General features: G+C 46.0%; 1 protein-coding gene across 1 annotated transcript in view; it reads right to left on the bottom strand.

The window, feature by feature from the left end:
• Positions 1-24,061, bottom strand: part of MLLT3 (MLLT3 super elongation complex subunit) — a 1,077,824-nt gene that overhangs the window by 220,192 nt on the left and 833,571 nt on the right. The window contains exon 6 of the mRNA XM_069630761.1: positions 8,306-8,378. Coding sequence (XP_069486862.1) covers positions 8,306-8,378 — 73 coding nt within the window. The remainder of the gene's footprint in view (positions 1-8,305; positions 8,379-24,061) is intronic.

Genomic DNA, 24,061 nt, shown 5'->3' with positions numbered 1-24,061 from the left:
TTGTACAATGATTTGGTAAGGCTACTTCATTGTTTCTATACTACTACAATGTGCTTCAGATGAGAGTACAAAGTGGCCTACTTGTGACGAAAACCATTATTAATGAACGAAATGCCATAAACTTGCAACAGCAACTTCTTTTCTAAATCTAACCTTCTAAGGATTACGTATGTTATTTGAGTTCCAAACACACAGGGATTTGTGAGACATTCTGCCTGTTATTCTTCCTTCAATAAATGGATATTTGTAGGTAGAATGCTTTAGAAATCAATGTTTGCTTTGGTGCCCAAAATAAACAATTAACACACACAGACTCTTTGACGAGTAGTTACAATATAAAGGTAGTACTGTACTTACTTTTTTTCGCAAAATAACCAGGTTTCTTCGGGTATGTCGTCTGCAGTGTAGATGTTGATTCTCAGGGGAGTAGTCTTCACTGCGGTGCAAAAAAACAAAATCAATGACTGTGTTTACAGCAGTGATGGTACTGCACAGATTAATTGTGCTTCTTTCATCACAGCATTCCACTTTCATATTTCAACCCAGTGCATATGTGCATTTCACTTCTCTGTGCAGTCTTTCCATGGCATTTGCAATATGGTACTTGAAAGTCCTTCAAAACTGCTAACAATTTTAAGTTTATGGAAAAGCCTTGTTTTTTACACAGTGTACTACGTATAGGCGAGAGGTTTGTAAGCGATAGGGAACAGTAGTAGATGGGGAAAAATGTTCTACTTGCAAATTAAAAGCACAATGCCGAAAAATCAGGAGACACTCAGAGGGAGATGTCACCACAGCAATCGGGAGCGCTTACTTTTCTCATATGATTACATTGCAGGTAGCATTACTGTAGCCCGTACACAGTACACAACTCCGACATTTTCACATACAAAATTGAGCTCTGCCCTAAATAGGCATGCTTGCAACATATGTATAGGTTCCGCGGAAGACAGTAAGCAGTCGTGCGGTTTGTCAATCATAAATTGGACATCTTGCACTTAAAAGGGGGAACGTTGGTATGTATTGCCTGTGCACATTTAGCACCATTAATTTGTCTAAATTAAATCATAAGGGTTGCACATGTTCTCGGATTACAATATACATACCTGTATTAAATACTCATGCATGTGCGCATGCATGGAGCTGTACGTAGAAATTCGCAATACTTGCACAGTAGTTTATGAAGTAGGTGCTTTGCAATGATATGCAACTTCCATTCACAGTCAGACAGTAATTTTGAAGTGCGCAATGTTGATGACAGAGTTAGAATTAGCGATGTTCAATGTGATTGGTAGATGGTTGTATGACTGTTTAGTTGTGTCCAATGAGAGACTCTATTTGCTACCGCTGTGGAAAGGGTGGAAGGACTGGGTAAGAGTTACGTGCCGCACGTAAGCAACGCTTGTCCACAGGTAGGGCAGGTCACATACAGATTTCTACAGCAAATCCTGCATGGAAAGGGAACTGTAGGCATCAGCCAATCTGATGTTCACATTACTCGTGTGGAAAGACGGTGCGTACAGTGAAGATGGCAGAGGTGCAGAGGATCAGGGTTTTGGTGATTGGAGGCATTTTTGTGCATGGATTACAACACTATGCCGAGAGTAGGCATGTGGCACACCATTTCGATGTCAGAGGAGTAGAGGTGGTGTGGAGCGCTGACACTGATGGCAATGCTGCGGCAATTCGGCAAGTTTGCAGAGACATGCGTACAATGACCACTCCTCATGTGGTAATTTTGCACTACGGTGCTTCCCATTTGGGATACATGAGTTCACCTACTTTGTTGGCCGATTTGGCACAGATGGTTGAAGCACTCATGACCATCTTCCCAACAACAAAAGTATTTTTTTCTGCTTTGCTGCCTAGAATAAAATGGGACAACAATTCTGTTTTCTGTCCAGACCAAAGTATTGGGAGGTGTATCATCAATCGCGGCACGCGTGCATTCATGATACGGGCTGGTATGTTTTTCTGCAGCTACGATAACATTGCTTCAAGCAATGCAGATTATTTCGAAGCAGATGGTGTTGCGCTATCTTCATTGGGAAATGTGATGTTCTTTTGGAACGTAAGGCTTGCTTTAAAGAAGGTTGTGTAATGGTTGTAGGAGCAAAGCAAGGAACAAAAAAATAAATAAAATAACAGATGTCTGTACGGTATCTGGCCAAAAAAAAAAAAAAACTGCTCTTTTCAGAGCCCATCTTAAAGGGGAATGACACTTTAATGTACCGTCGTCACGCTCTGATCCTATATATGTCCGCGAACATGGCGGTACTTCGCAGTCAGCGCGTATCACCAACGGGGATTCAGGGGTGGAGACGCATGCAAATGAGAATGAGCAGAGCTAGGAATTGGTCCATAAAGTTCAGTAGGTGTGTCCTGAACTGCGCACTTTAGTAAGACCGTCTTCTCCCTGACAGGACACCACACAGCCATGGCTTTCCATGCTCGAAAACAGATTATATGTATTTTGGGAGACTCATGGATACATTGCTTGAAGGTGCATGCAGAAAGCTGCAGTTTATCTGCAGATCTCGGATTTCCTCATGGGGAGGTGCACTGGCATGGCGTGTGCGGCATGAGGTGGCTGGACTTGTTACCTCTCTGTTACTTAACTGACAGAGCGTCCTCCATATATACTTATCATTCACTGCGGAGGAAACAGTTTGGGCCATGTCTCTGGAATTTCTTTGCAATTTGCAATGAAGGACTTGCAAAGCTCATGGACATATTTCCAAATTGTCACATAATTTCTTCCCGTATTGCACAATGACAAATATAGCTGCGTTCTTCTGCTTTTGGTCCACAAATGGAGAAGGCGAGACGCATTGTGAAAAAGGCTGTTTGTGCCTTTTTAAGAGATGTTGGCATGTCCTCCTTCCACAATGAAAACATTTTGTTTCTCAACTCTTTCATTTTCCTCAGAGATGGAGTCCCCCTCACATATGCTGGCAATCAGATTTTTCTTCGCAATGTACAAAATGCATTGCGACCTCTTCTGAATTCACACTAACCTATCTGACAATCCGTTTTTTCCAATGCACAGTTTTTGACCCACACAACACACCACCGAAAGGCTCTTTTCAGAGCCACCACTTAACTCCCAGCATCCACTTCATTGTGTTTGCTCTGCTTGCACCCTCCCTTTTTCGCCTATGACTGTCCGCAAACTTATCCACCACTCCGCGGGGGTTTAGGACCGTCACTTCATAGTTCCATCTTTAAACTGAGAAAGGTGGCTCTGAAAAGAGCCTTTGCAGTAATTTTTGTTGTTTTCACGTTTATTGCTTCACAGCACACGACACACTAGGAGAAGAGGCCAAAGGAGGGTAATGAAGGGACACCAGCCATGGGGATAAGAAAGGACAAGTGAACAGAGAAAGATATAGGGTGAGCTTTATTTAGGTAAGGAGCAGATCTTCTGGTGCTCTGCGACCGTAGCTTCAAAAGCACTTTGAAAACCCTCCCCCCTGCAGAGTACTGCGTCACAATAATTACACACTATTGTCAAATTTGAAAGGTAAGGGTCAAAAGCATTGCGAATGGCTTGTGAGGCAGCTGGAGGGAGGGACTCCCCCACAGGAGTGTCTCTTGTGGTGGGAGGATCGGACACAGAGGATGCTGTGGAGGAACTCAAGCGACTACGCTCTTCACATGGCACCACCTTGCGAATGTCTGCAGTGTGGAACGAAGTGAGGTGTTGCTTCATGGTTGTCGTACCAAAGCTGTACAAACCAACTCTCCCGTGACTCAGCACCACCTTGCACTGGTTACACTTCACCAGGTTCGCACGTGCTTTAGGTACGTTCCCATAAACGGAAAACAACCCCCACACCCACGACTCCCGGCGAGTGCTACTACTGCGGAGTTCCTCCACTTCATTCTGTTCCTCCTCTTCTTCCTCGCGCTCTACATCCTCACCCATATATCTCTCTGCAGGCTCTTGGGGAGGTGGTGGTGGCAGGTTTGGGGGTGTGCAGAGGGTAGTGAACCAACAGCAGCCATGGAAGCCATACCGATTAGTTTCCTTTTGGTCACTACAGCAGTAAAGGCACTACACCTCAATCTGCTATAGCTAAAAGGAGAATGAAGATGCGCTCGGGGGTGTGGCCATTTGTAGAAGTGGAGGGGTGTGCCTCGTGAAAGTCATCACTGCAAAGCGATACAAAAATTTTACACATCAAGTCCTCAGGTCAACTATTGTCTGGTATATGTGTAATTATATTTTTACACTCTACAATACTTTGCCTTCTGTCTACAATTTCTTTTGGACTGTTGCGGAAGCACACAAACTGCGCAAATTAGTCCACACACTCAGCATGGATGCGGTCACATGATGACGTCCTGAACACATCCGTGCCAGAAATGATAGTCCGCTGGATAGCAAATGCAGAGTACCAAATGTGCGCATGCGCGCAAGTGTCCTACGGACAGTGTTCGGGTTCTCAAACAATTTCAAAGTGCAACACAAGTGAGACGGTCAGTTAGGCACAGGCGCGATGTTCGCTATGTGCATACATGATAGCCCTGATTCATGGATTCTTTGCGCCGAAAAAAAAAAAAGTGATTTGTGTGCCATTCTGCCCGCAAATCCCTGTTTGACAAATGGGGATTTGCGGGCAGAATGGCACACAAATCCCGTTTTTTTCGGCGCAAAGAATCCATGAATTACCCCCCGATATGTTCACTGTACGGACAGTTCCAGTGTCCTTAGGACAACTCCATTTTGTTTGCCTACGAACTTGCCGGCCACCGCGCCTGTTCTCCGGACTGCACCATTTTGGCTGCGCCTGAGAAGTACAGGTATACTGTTTAGCACACACTCCCATTTTGCTTATTTACAGCCATCCCGGACATCTGGTGTGTTCTACGAACATGTTTCATCTCGTTTACAAGTGGTACGGTGAGGTATAATGTTCTTAGGACGCCCTTTCTGTTTATGTACAAACAACTTCACCAGATGGTGCGGTCAAACTTCAAGTCCATCTTACTTGACATTAGTAAGGGTGGGTGTACTGCCTTTACAGCACCCACATTCCATTCCTTACGAATAGGTCGAACTGGCGCACTGTTCGAGAACATTTTACCTCTTTTTTTAAAAAAAAAAATGTCCTCACTCTTTCACTACAACTACTGTACAAAAACATTCCAAACACACACACACACACACACACACACTTCAGTCCAAAGAAATAGCGGGGGAAGCGGACACTGACACAAATATGGGGGAATTAGGATTCAACACGGGCTAGTTATGAGGAGAAGATTTGTGAGGGGAAGAATGGATGGATGGATATTTCGTCAAAACATCTATTTTCATCTTCAAGGTTTGGGGATGGTTCACTAGGGAATGGAGAAGCGGGACAGGTACAGGTAGGGCAATGGTAACAAACTTTTCCTCTCACACAGTCCTCCACAAACTCCCATAAACTTAAAATTCTCGTTCAATATGTCCATTTTCTGCTCAATCCATTTTATCCTATCTTCTTCTATTTCGTTTGTTGCCCTTCTTTTCTTTCCTGGTCTGTTCAAAAATAATATACACATGTTAAATACCTATAAAATACTGGTCATTATTTTGCATATGCAGAGCAATGTGTACCATTTTTGTCGCTGTCTTCAGACATTTCTCCATGTGTAAAATACTCCTCCAGCCACTTCAAAGTACTAGCCATTTCTAGAAAGAAATTATTTCTGCACCACATACCAAAAAAAAACACAAACAAAAACAAACACACAAAACACTCACTTTTGATGTAATGTCCCTTCTTCCTATTGCGTCAGTCCACTGTCGTTCCAGGCTGCCGACTTTCTGTGAAGTGATTACGATGGAGGTATCCTTTTTATTTATTTTTTTAAATGGTATCATCCATTTCATTCTACATGCTTTTTAAATGTGTCCTTTTCTTTTCACATCTTCAGGTTTCCATATTTACTTATTACTACTTACAATATCTTTATGTCCTTTTTCTACTTTGTGTAAGACAATAGTACATTTTCAGATACCCCCCCGCCTCTTTGGGTAATGTTGATCCTGTCCGCAAACAGGCACTCAGTTCGTCCCTTTCTATTATCAATAGGGAGGGGGTTCTGTTTGTTCTATGTTAAATGTATATCAAGTAGGTACATTATGCTACATATCTCCCAAAATCACATCACAGTGTACATTCCACACAACACCTTCTTTGACACACTGTCGTGATTAAGTTCCCATTCCAAAATCCTGTACAATTCACTACAAAAAAAACTTTGTTGAGGGGATGTTATGGTTAAGTTGCCCTACCAAAAGCTTGTGCAGTTCACTAAAAAAAATGAGACCTCTCCTTTCTGGTTCAAATTAAAACCAAAAAACCCCTGAAATTCGACAGTTATGGTAACCTAAGCCCCCAAGCCTGCCACCGCCTCTGCACTGCTACCACCAACACCCAGACCATGAAAGATGTCTGATGACATCACTGACAACATCACAAGTTTAGTCCCTTTGTTTTCTTTCCCTGATATATATATATATATATACACATTCAGTAAAAAAACTTTGTTAAAGGAAGGTTATACTTCACAGCGAAAACAAAAAAACACTGCTCATTCCCCCATTATGGTAAGCTAAGCAACCATAACTCGCGCCATCTACGCGCATTGCTAAGACTAACTCCCAGGACATCAAAGATGACATCACAAACATCACACATAAAATGTATAGCCCTTGTTTGAGAAAGGCACTTTATTTTTGCTGTTACCAGAAAGGGCAGCAAGCTAAAGCTAGTTCAGAACTACATGTCAAAATAAACTACAGTTCTTGAATCACCATACTTCAAATGTGGCGCATTTGTATGCTGGAGAGTTGTACCATATATAATGCATTTTAGAGGTGGGATCCTGTACCTCCATCTCTCCAGCAAAGTGCAACACATTCATCATTATCTGAGAATTTACTTTAGGTCGCGGAGTGTAACGTGTTGGCTCAAAGCAGCCCCATCTTTCACCATTTGGAAAGTAAGAAACCACAGACGAGGAACTAAGGCTGATCAAACCTGCACAGTGTGTCGGAAGTACCCGGGGCTCTCCCATGTTGATAACCAAGGTGGGGAGGAGCGATTGCTGCTGTGGTACTGTCCTTGGCTTGGTTCCTACAACAAAGCGGTGGCAGAAAAGACAGCAAAGCCGGTGAGTAGGAGAGACCGATACCAAACCAGCTTGTGTTTTGAACCAAGGTTGCAAATGGCAACATTGTATAAAGGAAACAGAGTGTGAGGCGTTTGTGATGAGCAACGCAAATATAATTGGAACCCAGAACGCGTAGTTGAACTTTATCATTGAACTTTGGGAAGCCAAGAAAAGATACCATACACAGTAGTCTGGCGTCACGTGGGTGCTCATTCAAAAGTCTGTTAGGTATGCAACTGATGCAGAATGTGAGAAAAGGAATATTGAGGTTGAAGTGGTCATGCAAGTGGTCGTGAGTCACCAGAGAAAGAATTATCTGAACATTGTTTTGAAAAGGATCTGAGGAAAAGAATGTTTGCGTTTTGTTTTTGTCAAGGAGGCCCTCTGAGTCAAGAGACTTGCAAGAAGTAGAGAGGCTTGGACAAAGGTCCTGAACTTTGGAAACAGAACTGTATCCTCATGCCGCAGATGCAATAGTGTGTGCTTTGCTCGAGTGACCTGCCTTTCCCCGTGCTGAAAACGCAGGGAAGGGAGGGCAACGGCCTGAGCATCCTGACATATCATTTTGTGAACAATTCTTTCTTTTTCATGAACATTCCCCCACATTATCTGTAAATTAGAGGTAAGGATTGGCAATGGGTTTTTTTAGTATGGCCCTTTTATTTTAACAAGACTCCACTAGGAATGTATTATTTGATGATTGTAGGTTGCTCCCATTTGTAGATTTAGGGTTAGGCGTTTATCACCCCCCCCCTGTGAACGTTCAATAAACACCCTTGAACTGTGGTCACTTGTGGGTCTTACTGTTGAGACCATGCCTTCCTTAAAAACCATTTCTGGCTTTACGGGGTAGTTTGCCTTTTAAACATGTGGATGGGACATGTCAGCAGCATCTTGGGCGGAGCACTGGATGACGCAGGTCTCTGGGTGTGTTTTTAATATAGGAAGAAGGTCTGCAATGTTCTCATCTATGTGTTTTTATGTCATGCTTCACCCGCTATACTTCTTTTAATCTTATACAACTGTCGCCTTGGGCCAGGTACCTGCACAGCAGATACTCTAAAATGAAGCAGTCACAAGCCGCGCCTGCTTTTCCAGATTGATATGATGATTATAGTAGCTATCCATATTTCAGTACCTGGTCTGTTCTGTGATGGTGCAAAGCTTGATCCGGAACTGGAGCTGGAACTTGCAGGACTTGGCTGGTTTGACTGAAAAGAAAAAAAAAAAAGAAAAAAATCAGCAAGGTAAAAGATTAAGTCTACTCGCAAACCTGCAATTACTGGGCCACGCATTGCTCCTCAAGGTATTCAACGGAAACTGCAAAGGTGCAGTTTCCACTGGGATTGGCAAGCAATAAACACCAGCAACATTTCCATTGTTCCAAGAAGATGATGAAGAGGGAATATGTATGCTACACTTAAACCACAAATGGGGGAACCCAGAATCATTCCACTCCAGTTGTCAGGACTTTTTTTTGACGTAGCAATCTATACTGCAGCTCCTTCAGGCAACGTGGAAAAAAAAAGTTAAAAAACTGGTTCTGCAATCAAAGAGATGGGGAATAAGATGGACTACAAAAAAATATTGGGTAATGAGGAGTGGTAAAAATGTAAATATAAGGGCAGGTGGAAGGGAGAAGGCTGATGGATAACTATGGGAATGAATTCCCCAACGAGGCAAGTAGTTTAGAAAACGATGTCCTGCAAAATAAATGGCCAAATTGGCCAGTCTTTGTCAGTTACTATTTTAGCATTTTACACAATTGCCAAAATAAAAGCTCCTAAAGACCAACTTGTTTCATCCTACCCCAATCCAGTACATTACCATCACGAGAAAACTTGCGACGGGATGCATTTTTTATTTTTTTCGATTACATAGTTTATTACGAACTTTTATCAATTTCCTTAAAAGTTACCAAGTTGATACTCACAAAACAAATCAGGACAGGTCAAGACATTCATTCTACTATTAAATCCACCCCTTTTTAAAACTGGAGCACTTCTTTTAAAAAGTGTACCTAAGCATAAATTAGCCCAAGGTCTTCGCCACCAAAAAAAAGTTGTTTACACAAGCTTTGTGCCTCAATATATTTTTAGTCACCCTACCAATAACTTGGTTCTAAGTTCAGTCAAACCCCAGCAGCCCACCAAAATGTGCTGCAATGTTTCCACTTGCCCATCATATATGCAAAATGTACATTCATCTACATTTGATTTGCCATAGCGCTTCAAGATTTCATTGGTGGGAAGCAGGTTGAAGCTCAGTCTCATGAACAAAGTTCTATACCACAGGGATGGTAAGCGCTTTAAGTACCGGGGCACTGTACCAAATGCCTTGTGTTCATTACTCAGTGCATGTTGCCACTGATGGGAGTTTGTCCTCAAGAGTTTATCTAGTCTTGCACCCAGATTTTTCCTTTTGATTTTATCTGGGTTAGTCAATAGATGTTCAGTGCTACAATCTAGCAACTAATAGGGCTCTACAATGGTCCTTCCATTGGACCAGAATACCAGGTTCCATCCCAACCGACTGTTGGGCGAGAACTTCAAATGGAAGTGCGAAAGGCACCACAATGCATTTGAGAAATAGCGATAGCGTCTTCAAAGCTGTTTTAACGTACAATGAAGTAAGGCCTAGCTCGTACCTGATCACTGAAGTTGCTACCAATTTTGGCAGCTTTAGGAGCTTTATCCAGAAGGTTCCCTCCAAGGACACCCACACCTTGTAAGGTGTAAAGAGAAAACCTTCTGCGCCAAAAGTCAGAACTGGAGATATCCTGGCCTCAAAAAAAGTGATGACTGGTTCTAAAGAAAATTTGCCAAATCTCTTATGGAGGAGCATGGCTTAAGAGGTCATCATAATGTTCTTTTTTAAGGGCCAAGCACCTAGGACCATCGTCCTTCCTGCTGTTAACAAGGGCACCCAAGTAAATCAGTGTCTGTGTTTCTACTAGAGGGGCACTTCCCAGAAACCATTTATATTCCAAAAATGCCCTTCTGGCGATGCCTCTCAAATGTCAGGATTCCGGTTTTTGCTGGATTGACTTCTAGACCATTCCCCCTCATGTACTCCAGCAGAGCATTCAAGGAACGCTGGAGTCCAATAGGGGTCTGGTCCAGGAGAACCAAATCAGCGAATAGTAGTCTACCAATCTGGTTTTTCCCCAATTGCGGGGGAAAAGCGTTCACCCCGTCCAATGCAATGAATAAGTCCGACAGAAATAGGTTAAAAAGGGTCAGGGTTAAGGGGGAACCTTGTTTCAGCCCCCTTTTCGTTGTAATGGACTCAGACAAGATCGCTTGCGCGTTAAGTCGGATTTTAATGTTAGTATCTAAATACAGCGATCTAATAAGCTGCTGACATGTTCTCAGGACAGCTCCACTCCTCCGTTTTTCTCCAGAGCTTTTTCACCTGTCTACACTGTCGAACGTCTTTTTAACATCTACAAAGGCCATGTATATTCGTGTCTCTTGTTACATAGCTTTGCCCTTCACGATGTTTAGTAGAAACAAATTCAAGTCTGTCTCCACACCCTTTTTAAATCCTGTTTGTCTAGGATCAGCCCTACCAGCAATAGCTATTCATTTTTGTAAATGAGATAGTAGGACCCCCCCCAAAGATCTTCCCCAGCACGTCCAAGCGTGCAATAGGGCCATAGTTTTCAGGATCTGCCCTGTTGCCTACCTTGTGGATCAGGACGATCACTGGAGACTTCTGTGAATCTGGATTAGTCTCTGATCTCATGATTTATTTGTTAAACGGGAGTATATGAAGTCTGCCATTCTTTGGGCGCATGTTTCAACATGTTTGTGATGCCATCTGGGCCAGGGGCCCTGGATCTACTAGCCTTAGTAATAAGTGTAAGCAAGTCAATCATCAAAGGGTAAAAACCACCCCCGCCCTTTTGTTTGTTAGCCAAAGGATGCGCTTCCTTTTTCCCCTAGGTTTTCTCATAGTAGGCTAGACATTTGTCCTCTGACACCATATTAGACACTGGCATTGTTTTCCCGGTTCCAAGTTCATTAAGCAAATCTCATGCAGGATGTGTGTTTTTTCGCAATCGTGGCAAGCGTGGCCTCGGAGTCTGCCTGTAGCAATTTAGCTTAATGAGCTACTGCCTAGTTCCTAAATGTGTGCTTTCTCAGTGCAATCGATCTAATTGTTGTTACCCACTTCTTTTGTTTTAAGACTCCTATGTCTGTTCTTAAGATGTTTTTCTCTCTCGCCATTTCGACAGGGTAAATGTGGGTATGTGGCTTTCCCCTACTTTGAGGAGTTAATTGTTATTCTAAATTCATGTAGCAGGTGGAGATAATTTACTCCCTCTTTTCCACCCACTAGCTTTTCATAGTTCGATTGCAGAGCCCTTACGTCTTCCCTACTTAGTCTGAACATGTTGGGAATTTCCAGAGTTCCTTCTGTGTGGGAGGCACTATTTCTTGTATCAATAGTTTCAGGAAGGAATGATCGCTACATTTCTGTGAATGAATTACTAAAGAGATGACCTGCTTGTTAAGATTGGAAGAAACAAACACGTAGTGCAACGTGCTATTTTCTCCAACCTCTCTCCCCCCTCGGGCCAGGTAAGGTACATTAAGGTACACACCGACACAAATGAAAAGAATCAAAACCCTAATAAAAAATTCATTAATAAGGGCATTAACAGACTGCAAAAGCCAGCTCGAGTCAATCCCCTTTGGATTCCAATAAAAGTTTAGGCGTAAGGAAGTGTAACTATCTGGTGCGGCCCTCCCATTCTCACACAAGTAGCCTGGACAAATCTATTTGGGCATTTGGAGTCACCCACGCAAAAACCCCTTCAATTTTTAACAATGTAAATAGGCCTGCAAAGGCCTGCCTTTCTGTCCCACAAACGCAGGGTTGATATAAGAACTATAGCCATCATAGGATGGAGAAGTTGATAACCAAGTTTCTTGTAGCAAAGGATGTCCATTTGTACCAAAGTAATGTACTTATCCCTTGTCAAATGTGAGAACCCACTTGTGTTCCAAAAGCCTATGATCAATCCGCAGGCTCGTCGTTAGTTCAGATAGAGGGCTTTCCCTTTTTGGTTCTCACTTCCAATTTCTCGTCATTTTGTGAAAAAGAAATCTTTCGCCCACCAAAATGCTGACTTTCAAATGTTACTTTAGAGGATCCTCCCATTTCAACAGCAGGCAAGAAGGTTTTGTAGCAAGGCACTCTGCTTGTGTCGACCCGGCCTCGCTCTTGGGCTGTTTGTAAAATTCACTTTTTGTATCTGCGGAATTGTTTTTAGGCTTGTTCTGAGGTTGCCCCTGTAACTTAGTCAAGCTTTCTCATACTGGGAGCTCCATCAAATCAAAGCCCCATGGGAGCAATAGGTGAGATTGTCCAAGAAGTGACGATTTAATTGATCTCGAGTTTCGGTAAAGAATCAGAGTCTTAACTCCTCATCAACAAAGTCAACAATTTTTATATCCTCCGAGCGGACAAAGTGGAAATCAGGAATGTGGTGAAACAACATTACATTTTCTCGATTTGAAATCAGCCCATCCTTGAGGGGAAGCAACCTGTCTAATCTTAGCTTGAGAGGGAGCCGCTTTTCCTCTCGCCTGCCAGAAGGTTTTTTCCCACAATTTCTAGAATTTTAGAAAGTTGATAGGTAGCTCTTCAAACACTTTTCCATCCTTGGTACGGAGCCGCTTCAAAGCCTCTTCCATTTTCCCTTTGGGCGAAGCGGAATGGAGATTTCTTTTGAGGTTCATTAGCCTCCTTCGGTCTTCCAGTGTCTGAAACAGTAGTTCCAGTCTGTTTTTATTTAAGGCCACACAAAAATGATAGGGAACCCTCGTCCCTCAACGAATTCGTACTCCCGGAAGGTGACCTCAGTTCCTCCTCGCTGATGTGGCCATCATGTACTGTCCATAGGGACGAATTGGCGTCAGCCCCGTCCTTGGAACCCGAGGGATCTTCCATCTAGGGTGGAGAGGAGGCCACCGTTTCATGAATGTTTGCTTCTTCAAATGGCTTGCTCTGCTCCCGCGGCCTCCCAAAAGACACTCTTTCACTCACAACGACGTTTGCGGGGGGCGTGGGAAGGTTCCTTAAGAATGCCTGCGAGCCATTAGATCTCCTCTTTGGCTTGGTAGCTATTATAGATTTCACTTTGCCGACCAGTGGATCGCCCATGTACGAATCTTCCAGCCATTGGTGCTTTTTCCTCCTTTGAAAGATAGGGAAGGAAACATTACACAACCCCCCTCCCCCAACCCCTGATTGAATTTTACTAGACATTTCCTTGTTTGCATATTTGGCCTGAGCCACTTCCTTTTTCCCCATATTGTGGATTTCTCTAAAGATAGTTTGGCCTTCTATCTGTAAATCTAGAGCTGGAGGCTGTCGAGTCCGGTGTTCCTTGGAACTAGCTGCCAACTCAGTGGAGGGTCATGGGTAAACCCTTTGCCAACATTCTCCGCAGCCCTATCCGTTTCTATGATCTGCTAATCTTGCATGGGGGGTTTATTGGTGGTCGATTGTAGCATGGATAAAAGCTCCAGAGGGCACAGAAGTCCATTGATCCTTCTGAACATGAATAGATGCCTTTACTTGAAGTAGTTACAACAGCGGAGTCAATAAGACGTTCTTTTCCTCTCTTTCTAGTTTAAAGGCAGTTGAGTGGTTTTGTTGAAGCGGTTGGAACACTGTTTCCTGGTCAACTCTTGACTGCCGGGAAGTGATAAACTTCTCCATATAAATCAATTTGGAGATAAGGGACAATGAGGTTGAGTGGTCTTTAAAGTTTCCGTTAAAAGAGTCATACAATTTTTAAAAAACGCAACAGGCTTGTTGTTATTGCAGCCAACAAGGAAGGTTGTGTGTTGAATGTGGTGGAGTTAAGGATGGGTGTAGGGACTTTCAAAGTTCTTGGAGAGAAAATAAGGTTGTTCAAAGAAGAAATGGAGGATGAGACCTCAATTGGTGCCTCTGGCTCCCTGTTAGGCTGCACTATCCGCGTCTCTTTGCTCAGGGATTTCAGGTTGCTGAAGAAATCATTTTGGCTTGCTGGCTCCAAAGTAGCCACAATTTATTCAACCCACATGACTGAACCCTTTGCTTGGGATACATTACTGCCATTGGTAGGGCTTGGTTCAGTAGCCCAGACCTCACAAGCCGAATATTCCTTCAAGACCAAGGCTAACTTAACATCTGGGTCAGCACATCTGCTATTGATCAGACCTGGTGAATCCTTAGCAGAGGAGGCATGGCAGAAGATGGAGCAAAGGAATCGCCAGATGGGGGCCCCTTCCAAGCCCAGAGCAGCTAATGATGCCCGTTTGCTGCATGAGGTTTTCAAATCGTAGACTTCTTCCTGCCTTGGAGTCAACAAGTTCTGCACGATCGAGATACTGATAGCCTCCCAATAGTTTTTCCCCCCCTTTGCTCAGGCGCTCCTAAAACCTTCAGGATTTCAGCATTCTTTAGTTCTAAGGTGTTTGTTGTGGGCTGGTCCTCCATCACCCAGGCCAAGTCCTTAACAAGGCGGAACAAGCCTCTAGGGCTAATTCGACTTTTTTCCCAGCCAGTGCTTGGCCCCTATTTGTGGTGGCTGAACCCATCTTCCTTTTTAAGGACAATGTAAGCCTGTTGCATTCGGTTCCCTTTTTTTTCGCAGCATTGTGCCAGGCACAAATGTTAGCCAGATGGGCTGGGGGAGTAGGCTTTAATATGGACTCCTGAATTGCGGAGGACTCGGACTAGGGTCTCGTAATGGCAGCGGTTATCAAATGACCCCCTTCCCGCTCACCTTGGTTTTAACTTGCAGTCGAGTCCTGGAGGTGGAGGGGACATTGGAAACTGTCGGTCCTCCATTACTAAGTCCAAGAGGGTGCTGCCTCTGCATGCCGGAAAACTGAAACACTGCCCCACTCCCCTCTGCGGGGTGGCCGGGGTTATGTAGCAGCTCCTCCCACTTCTCCAGTGAAATAGTAGGCAGTGAAGACACACTGGTAGCACACTTCAGGAAACGACAAGCAGCGTTTGCACGGTGGTTTCTGCTCACACCGAAACACACTGCCACACTCCGCCGTAATGCATTATTATGTGATGTTTAAGGGTCCCCAAAGTGTTGTGATGTGCATGTTCATGAGCCAGAACACTGCAGGGTTTGAGACTAAACTGGCACAAAGAGAAAATCAGGACAAAGGACTTCTCAGACTATGACGCAGGCTACTGGAACAGTATGCTCCCCTATGGCAACCAGGACTGCTCCTGCAGTTCAAAGGAAGCAACACCCTGCTCTTCAGGGAGTACCGGGGTGGCAGTGGGCGGGGGGTCATACTCAGGACATTCTTCTCCTAGGCATATTCCACATTTGTAGACATCCACGCTACCAATACCTGTAACCTATCCAGCCACCGACCTCTCTTGATCCCAATTACTTGTAAAGCTGTCAGTTGCTACCTAGCTAGGTTTGTGCTATATGAAACCAATGGAAATAAGCGCCCTTTATTTGAATACCTTTTCAACTAAAAACGTTCAAGAAGTGCACATGCAAGCCAGCAAATAATGGGCTCATTAACCCGGCAAAGGTTGGGAGAGAATTTGCAACATTTATCAACAGTGAATACATGTGTTCAGAACAAAGACTCATATGCCCATATGCATAATGTATTGCTTTTAACGCCACAGAATTCAACTGGCCGCATGCACGCAAGGGGAAAGACTTGCACAATGGTCCACAGAAACACAGTGTAATGCGAAAGGAGGCCATGTTAAATCTTAACTGCTTTTTTCAGTGCGATTGCTCCGATATTTGATCAGGCATAAAAAGAGGAACAATCCAAATAATAAATACATAATAAAAGGCTTCTACCTTCATTCATCAGGGGACTGGTGCAGACCGATATTTCGTAAAAGAACTCCCAAATAATGAGGGCCCCCTGCCCACCTATTCTGGTATTCTCCACATGCTGTCTAGATTTAATCCCCAGAGCACTCGCTAAATCCGACTGCCAGACACGATAATTAGGCAATTCGCTGTAAAGCCAACATCCAAAAATGCAGCCGTTCTCCACCTTACCAAACACTATTCTGACTGTACCAAGTTTCTTGCCCACAGGTGACCCTTGCCCTTTTCATCATCGTCAATGCAAGTCCACCCAAAGTAACCCTATACAAGTCATCTTTGCAAATGAGGTTAGCCAGTTAACTCGTTTGAACCAATACCGAGCAAGAATGAAAAATACTGCACATTCCACAGTACATAAGGGTAATAGATTCCAGCGGGCAGGTATGACACAAGCATAAGCAGCAGTCAATGTGTTTTATGCAAAAACACAACTAAGGTATCTTAGAACATCTTCAAGAGACCTTTGATAGAGGTACAGATGTCGAAATGAACATGCATCAGTCTTTTGTGGTAGTGAGTAGTTGCCTTGAAGTTAGGAAAATGCTGCACTATATTAAAGGGATGTCTTTAATGCTGCCGAGTACTTTGCCATGGAGTGCTGGGCCAATAAACCCTTACTTCTAATAGCGTGCATTCACACACATCACAACTAGAGGGTCATCAAAAAAGGCACTGCCAACTTCAATTCTATACATGCAACACACCATTTCTTACTCCAGTGTCAAATATCACTAGTCAATGGCTAGTGGTGAGTGAACATTTTGCACCGGTTCATAATACAAGCAGCTAGCTTTGCTGTCCCCAATTAGCAGATGTGGATTTTTGCAATAATTTAGGCAACATCTAGTCCCACAGGTTGCCTTGGAGCGTTATCAAAGCGTGTCCCCCTTTGTGGAGTGTCTAGATGGAAGTCTGGCCACAAGTCTGTTGAGTGCCATCACAGTCTGAGCAGCCAATTGATTATTTCATGCTACAGTACCCCTGCCTGCAAATTATAGGCGCACTAGTAAGTTTGTTGCCAATCAAGCAGAAAGCATCAGTTTGGTGCCTCTCCCAGCTCCGCCATGTGCCAGCTCAGGTACGGCATGAAGGGTTATATTCTGGGCTTTGGAATGCATAGGACGATAAATACCCTCCAGCTCTCACTTTGTAGGACTCTGCCAATGAGCCAATCGTCCAGATAGAGGTAGACTTGCATCCCCTGCAGGCGCAGCTGCGCCGCCACCGGCGCCAGGCACTTGGTGAAGACTCTTGGCGCAGACTTCGAACCAAAGGGCAGTTCCTTGACCTGGTAGTGCCACCCTTGGACCACAAAGCACAGAAACTTTCGATGTCCTTTGTTTATGGGGATGTGGAAGTAGGCATCCTCCAAGTCCAGCGACGACAGGAAGTCACCTTCCTCCAGTTGTCCCAGTACGTGCTGAAGGGTGACCATGCAGAACTTCTGGGATTTCATGAATTTGTTGAGGTGGCGGAGGTCTACAATGGGCGGCCAGCCGCTGGTATTCTTTCAAACGAGGAAGTACCGCCAGTTTACTCCGGAGCCTCTTTGGGACGAGTTCTATTGCGCCCTTCTTCAGCATTGCTCGTACCTCCAGAAGCAGCTGTGCAATGTTGTTTTCCTTCCTGGCCATAGGTGGAAAATTGGGACACTTCTTTTGGAACTCCAGAGTGTGCCCGTGGGCCAGAGCATCCAGCACCCAACGGTCGGTGGAGATGGACTTCCACGCGCCGACGAAGTTCACCAGCCGGCCTCCCACCCAGGTGCTCAGGTGGGGGGCCAGATGTCACGGCCGTTTCAGTCTTGTTTTGCCGAGGCCTTGCCACCTTGGGCCCCTTGGTAACGACGACGGTGTCCAACGGCCTTGTTGCAGCCTCTGTAGGCTTCCTGCGAAGAGCGGGCCACGTGGCAGTACGCCGAAGAGCTGCCACTGAATCCTTTGGAGGCACCTTGGGACTTGCCTCCGGAGGTCCGAAAGGACGGCTGTCGCTGATGGAGGGAGCCCAAGGCCCGGGCTGTCTCGGTGTCCACCTTGATGGCCTGCAGTGACTTGTCCTCTGCCTTGCCGAACCGGTTGTTCCCGTCGAAGGGCATGTCCAGTACCCTGGTCTGCACGTCCTGAAGGAAGTCAGAGGCCAACCGCGTCGGCGAAGGCAAACGCTGTTGCTCATCTGGCGAAAACTGATGTTGGCGATGTCCGTGGCCACCGTGATGGCATTGTCCGATGCCACCTCGCCTTCCTGCAGGATTTCAAGGGCTTCCACCCTCTTGTCGTCTGGGAAGAAGTCCAGGAGGGGAGCGATCTTAAACCACAGCTCTCCGTCGTAGCGGGCCACGATCGTGAGGGCGTTGGCCGCCTTGATGGTTGTCACTGCCGACGAGAAGACCAGTCATCCCATGACGTCCAGCTTCTTCCCCTCGCCATCGGTGGGGAAATGGAAGTTGATGCCGTCGCCCCTGCAGATTTCTTATTGGCCGCCACAGAGACCACCGAATCCGGGACGGATGTGCCCTGAGACACATAGGCGCGGAGTCTGGGACCCGGTACTACTTCTTGTACCGGTCCCTCTTCACAGGGGCCGTGGAAGGGTTCTTCAGAAGGGAGTGTCCTCCGTCCCAGATGTTGTCCAGTAACGGTACTGAGAGGAGGGTCTTCCTCTTGGCCTCCTGTCGTTGGTAGAGGAACCCCTCCTCCTGCTCTTCGAGGCATAGCTGGAACAGATCTGATGCCCTGGCAATCATGACGTGAAAGGAGCCAATTTCGTCGAGAGGGGAAGCCCGGGGATGGGGTGATGGGAGATCTGTTCCGTCACCACCGCCGTCCGTCCCAGTCGTCACCGTCTCATCCCTCGGTGGAGGGGATGGTGAACGATGGAAGGGTGGGGAGGATGGACTCGCCTCCGCATTGGTAGAGGACTCAGACGGTCCAGGCGCCGCTGGACCGTCCACCGGAGGCAATTGTAGCCTCGTCCTCATCTCGGTGCACAGGGTTTGCAGTGCCAGCAAAAGGTCATCCTGTCTGCATAGGAGGTGACATTGGTGCGACGGGAGCGGCGTGGTGTCCAGTTCCTTGTCCATCAGCTGCTATTCATCTGCTCCACCCTCCCTCTCCACATCTGCCTCGTTGGGATCCTTCCCGCGGGCCCCATCCTCAAACCTCTTGTCCAGGGTTGCTTTGATGACAGACAGCTCGTCCTCGGAAGGGGTATCCGAGTCAATTAGGACTCTGGCCCCCTCCACCCACTCTTTCACATCCTGGGGTTTCATGGGGGTCTTTTCGATGGGCTGGAAAGACTATTCCCTCCGGGATGGCAGGGAAACTAAGCCTGGAGGTCGTCCCCACTGGAGTTGCCTACGCAGGCTTAGCCAGGTTCACCATGACTCCCTCAATCGAGGCCTTAGCTGGGTGAACTTGGGCCTTCATGACCTTGGCCACATCTGAGGCCTTCACCATGGGGGGGAGGGTTACCGCCTCGCTCCTCCTTGGCTTTCTCCGTCAGGACCTGCCGGGGCTTCTCCCAAAGCTTACGCGGGTTCTCCGACTTACTTTTCACCGAGCCGGAGAGTTGGCTCGCGGTTGACCGCGTAAGTGACCTCGCACCCTGCCTGGCAGCTGAGTAGCCCGAACCAACGGCAATCCCGGTGCATGCTGACTCACAGTGCTTTGCCTTCTGTTGGACCCCCATCGCCAGAGCGCCCTCAAAAGGTCTTAGAAGACCGCTCGGACTACTACTTCTCAACTGCTGCTGGGCTCTTCGCCTCCAGCCAGTTAGCGAGTCGAGTACGATGGTCCTTCATGGTCCGGACGGACATGTTCTTGCAGAATGCACAGTCCTCCTCCATGTGTGACTTGTCGGCGCTAAGGCAGTTGAGGCACCGGGAGTGCTCATCTTCCTTAAAGACGTTCTGTAGTCCACATCCTGGGCAGATCCTAAACCGCTTGGATCCCGTTGGCATTGTGTCTCCTTTGTCCTGGGCCATATCCTCGCGGTGTAGGCCTCAAAGATCTTCCGGAATCCTCCACGAAGTGAAATTCGACGTAAAATCACCCTGGGGGGCATAGACATTTCAGTTAATCAGAAGATGAAACGGTGGAGCTTGAGGCTCCATTCACTGAAAAATAAAGAGTAAACTCTTTGAAAAAATGCAACACGCAGTAAAAGCTCGAGAGCTAAAGCACGAGGACTCCCAACACTTGAACGTGCGGTAAAAATCTGAAGATGGCTGCCAGAGGCGGGGCTTAGGTAGAGGGCAGTCATTGGCTGGTGGCAGTATGACCCAGAGACCAGTGATTGGTTATTAGTAGAAAGACAGTTCAGAAACGAGACTGAAACTGATTTTTTCTTTTACCGAGGATTGCCAGCCTGACAACAGGGAATATTCATGAGCATGTGAATCCATGCCAGACCCCATGCTGGAGAATATGTTATTGTATAGCACTAACGCTTAAGCTCTTTTTTATAGAGCAAATATGCATACAATATCACCCAACCTGTGTTGGTACTCATTTATCAACCTAAGAAGGATGAAAGGCTTTTTGAAAAAAATAAATAATTTGAAACAAATATATATATTTTTCCAATTTATTTTTTCCACTCCGGCCCAGGCATGGCCAGAAACTGGCCCCCACTCTCCAGGGACGAGTTCGGCCCAGCCACGGGCCGAAAGGCCGAGGGGCCATTCCCACCCTGGACTTGCACAACCAGGCAAATCTCTGTGAGACAGTATTGGCTGCCATCGCTCGCCTAACACTGTCAGCCGAGTCCAATCAGGATTGGAGAGACTCACACATTGAATCCTGGTCATCTTAAACAATACTCAAAAATGCATTCCTTTCGTCAGCATCTGGGATGTGCTTAGCAGCCATAGCCACCATCTCCCACAACATGCAAGTACATTTGGACAATGCACATGTGGCACTGATGGATTTTAAGATCATACTACTGCAAGAGAAAACTCTTTGCTATAGTGTCAAATCTCTTATTTTTCCCATCAGGGGGTATTGTAGGATAGGCGGCTACCCTTGATGAAGTGTCCGCCTCCCCCACTAGTCTCTCCGGAGATGGATGTTTTCCTTAAGAACTCCGGGTCAATACGTGAAGGTCTGCATTTCCTAGTGAAATTCCTATTATATGCACGATTTGTATCCGGATTTTCTCAATTCACCATGACCCTGCTCTTCAGAACAGATTTGAAAAGGAGAACAGGGTCTTTAGAGGGGCCCTTGTCAAGAATATCTGTGAGGTCACTCTGTTCAAAGACTTCAGCCCGTTTCCCCCCCAGCCCAGATACTTTGTAACCTTGCCCATGACTGCCCTTTAAGAAACATCTGCATGTGCAGAAGGCTCTGGACTGGCAAAATCCACCTAAGGAGAGGTATTTAGCCCACTTACATCTTTCAATGACTCCACCACATGTTGCATTCTGGCCTCATCAGAAATTAAAGCCTCAGGAACATTGGTAGTACAAAATTGTAGGTCAAAGAGGAGTGTCCACATCAGTTACCTCCTCTTTCTCTACAGAAATGGAAGACAGACTTGAAAGTCTATTTTAGGCAGAGGTTTGAAAATCATCAACCCCTCCATCGAAGAAGTCAACTGTTTTGACGTTGATGGCCCTGACATCGAGGAACTAAAGTCCAGTTGACCCACTGGAGGGTTGAGGCTTTGCCTTTGGTTTGTCTCAAGACTGAGGTCTCTGAAGTGCCATGAAGAAGCTTCTAAATTCACTTGCCCGGGCTCAAGGGTGTGCAAGCATCAACCTTTTCAGACTCCATCAGCCTTATGAGGCACAATAGGGTCGGAAGTCTACTTTAACTTCTTCGAAGGGGCTGGGAGAAGCCACCTTCTCAAAGACCATCATCTGAAGGCACAAGTCCTCCCATTCGGATTTGGTAGCAGACTTAACTGCAAAGCTCACTCTGCAAACAGTCGAGGAGCCTGAAGATGAAGAGTGCGAACTGTGTAGACTCTTCTTCAATCTTTTGCAGGAGGACCAAGAGGACGATTGGTGAGAACTGCTTCTGGAACAAGAGCGCTTGGACTGTTCTGAGCACATGAGAACATGGGAAACGTATATCGAATTTATCGTGTCCTAAGACGACCTCTTGGAAGGAGTGTTCGAAGAGGATTTCTAAGGGTTCCTACCCAGGATGAAGATCCTTACATTCAATAACTGTACATTCTGAACTGGGGAAAGGCTGTTGTCCAATCAGATGGCTGGAAGAGCAGGTGAGAATATACATTCTCTGCCCACTGTTCAAGCCACCTGAGGCACTTTAATATTAGAGGCAACAGGGAACATGTCACTGTTGCCTCCCCAACCACCCAACCCCAAACCAACAAAATCCCTTTCCCACCCATTCCCAACGCAGCTGCGATACCTGAGCTTTGAGATTAGGTCTCTGTGCTTTTTCAGACTCCAGCCAATGAAATGGAAAAGGGACAGTGGCGGTGGCCACCCTCCTCCCGTTTTTTTCTGCCCTCCTTCGCTCGCAAGAAGCAAATCTACTGAGAGTAAAGAAAATAACATTTGCACCCCAGATGAACGCTGCAGGGGTGCAAATGGCTTCCACGCCCTGGCTGGAGGCAGGGAGGGGGGGGGGTGCGGACATGGCTGGTAATGGCCCAAAGCCCAAACTGAACCCTTGCTCTGCTCTGGCCTACCATGCTTCAGGCTGGCGTGCCGTTACCGGACATGACAGACACTTTTCCGGGGCGAGAAAGCCATATTGTACTTTTAATTACGGTGACATCCTTTTATCATCAAGAATCTACATTTTGTTATTCATGAATTGGTGACTGTTTTTTGTGTGTGAACTGCCATAGTTGTGATGGATATCAAAGGAAAGGGCCCCCCCCGCACCCTTCGTGACAAACTTGGAAGGGATTTAATTTGAGGTCTTACCTAGTGAGTCGAAAAAACAAACAAGGTTGTCAAAGTGCAAATAAAACGCTGGGGTAACAACTAAAACTGTAGAGGGAAAAGAAAAAAGTTTCAGCCTTGGAATGTTCCAGGGATCCTTCCTGGAGAGGTCACGTCAACAAAACCAAATTCTTTCAAAAGTTTGAACCCAGCAAAAGATCTTTAAATGACAAAGATCCACAATGCTTGGGATTAGCTTTATCCAGGTTCTTGGACAGTCAGCCAAGTCTGCCCTGGTCACACAGGCACATCCTCCAGATTTTCCTATTAACCTTCGAGATTTGTATGGGCCAACTCAGTCTTCGGGACCCAATCTTTCTGTTCCAAATGATGACCCACCAGGCAAATGTTGATGTCTTCAGTTAAACGAAGGGGCGGCCCAGGTCAATGATCTGGAGAGGGAAGCAGGGCAAGTCTACCACTCCACAACCTTGGTTTGTAAATCCAACCTTCAGTCTTTGTGGAAAGGGCTTTTCCCAACAACTCTGTTCAATTTCCCTCTGCCTTCCAACCTTCCTCCTCGTCCACGCCGTCCCTTTCAGAACTCCCACTCTTCAGTTGGTATCTTTACAAACCTCCCATCTCTCCTACCAACACCTCTTTCTGTAACCATGTCTGGTCTGTACACTCAATCTCAATTCCCTTTCCCACCTTCACCACTTTGGGCACTACCATCACCACATTCTTCATCCCAATTGTGCACTGTAATCCGTATTCGCACCATCCTCAATCTCGTGAGCACCACCCTTTTCTGTACTACCATCACCCTCCCTGCCCCCACGTGCCCCACTATACTAGAGTTGCCAAGCGCTGTCAAGCGTCTTATCCACCCAGCTTTTATGGCCCAGTACCTGTTTCTGGCTCTTGCACTCCGGCTCATCTTTAGAGTTCTTGGCAATTGCTCATGCCCCTCTACTGAGCGACATGGTACCAGTGTGGCTTAGCTCTCTGGGGCTTTAGCAGCAGTCTCATCTCTCCTCCAACCAGCAACTGCTATGCCACTGGTTTCCTCTTTCCTGTGCCTTCCACAAACACAGACACATGTGCTTTCATAGTGATGTGTCTTCGCCTTCCAG

Source organism: Ambystoma mexicanum, chromosome 6q (assembly GCF_040938575.1).
Source record: "Ambystoma mexicanum isolate Mex_15411 chromosome 6q, UKY_AmexF1_1, whole genome shotgun sequence".
NCBI lineage: Eukaryota > Metazoa > Chordata > Amphibia > Caudata > Ambystomatidae > Ambystoma > Ambystoma mexicanum.
This window is presented reverse-complemented; position numbering and strand designations above follow the sequence as displayed.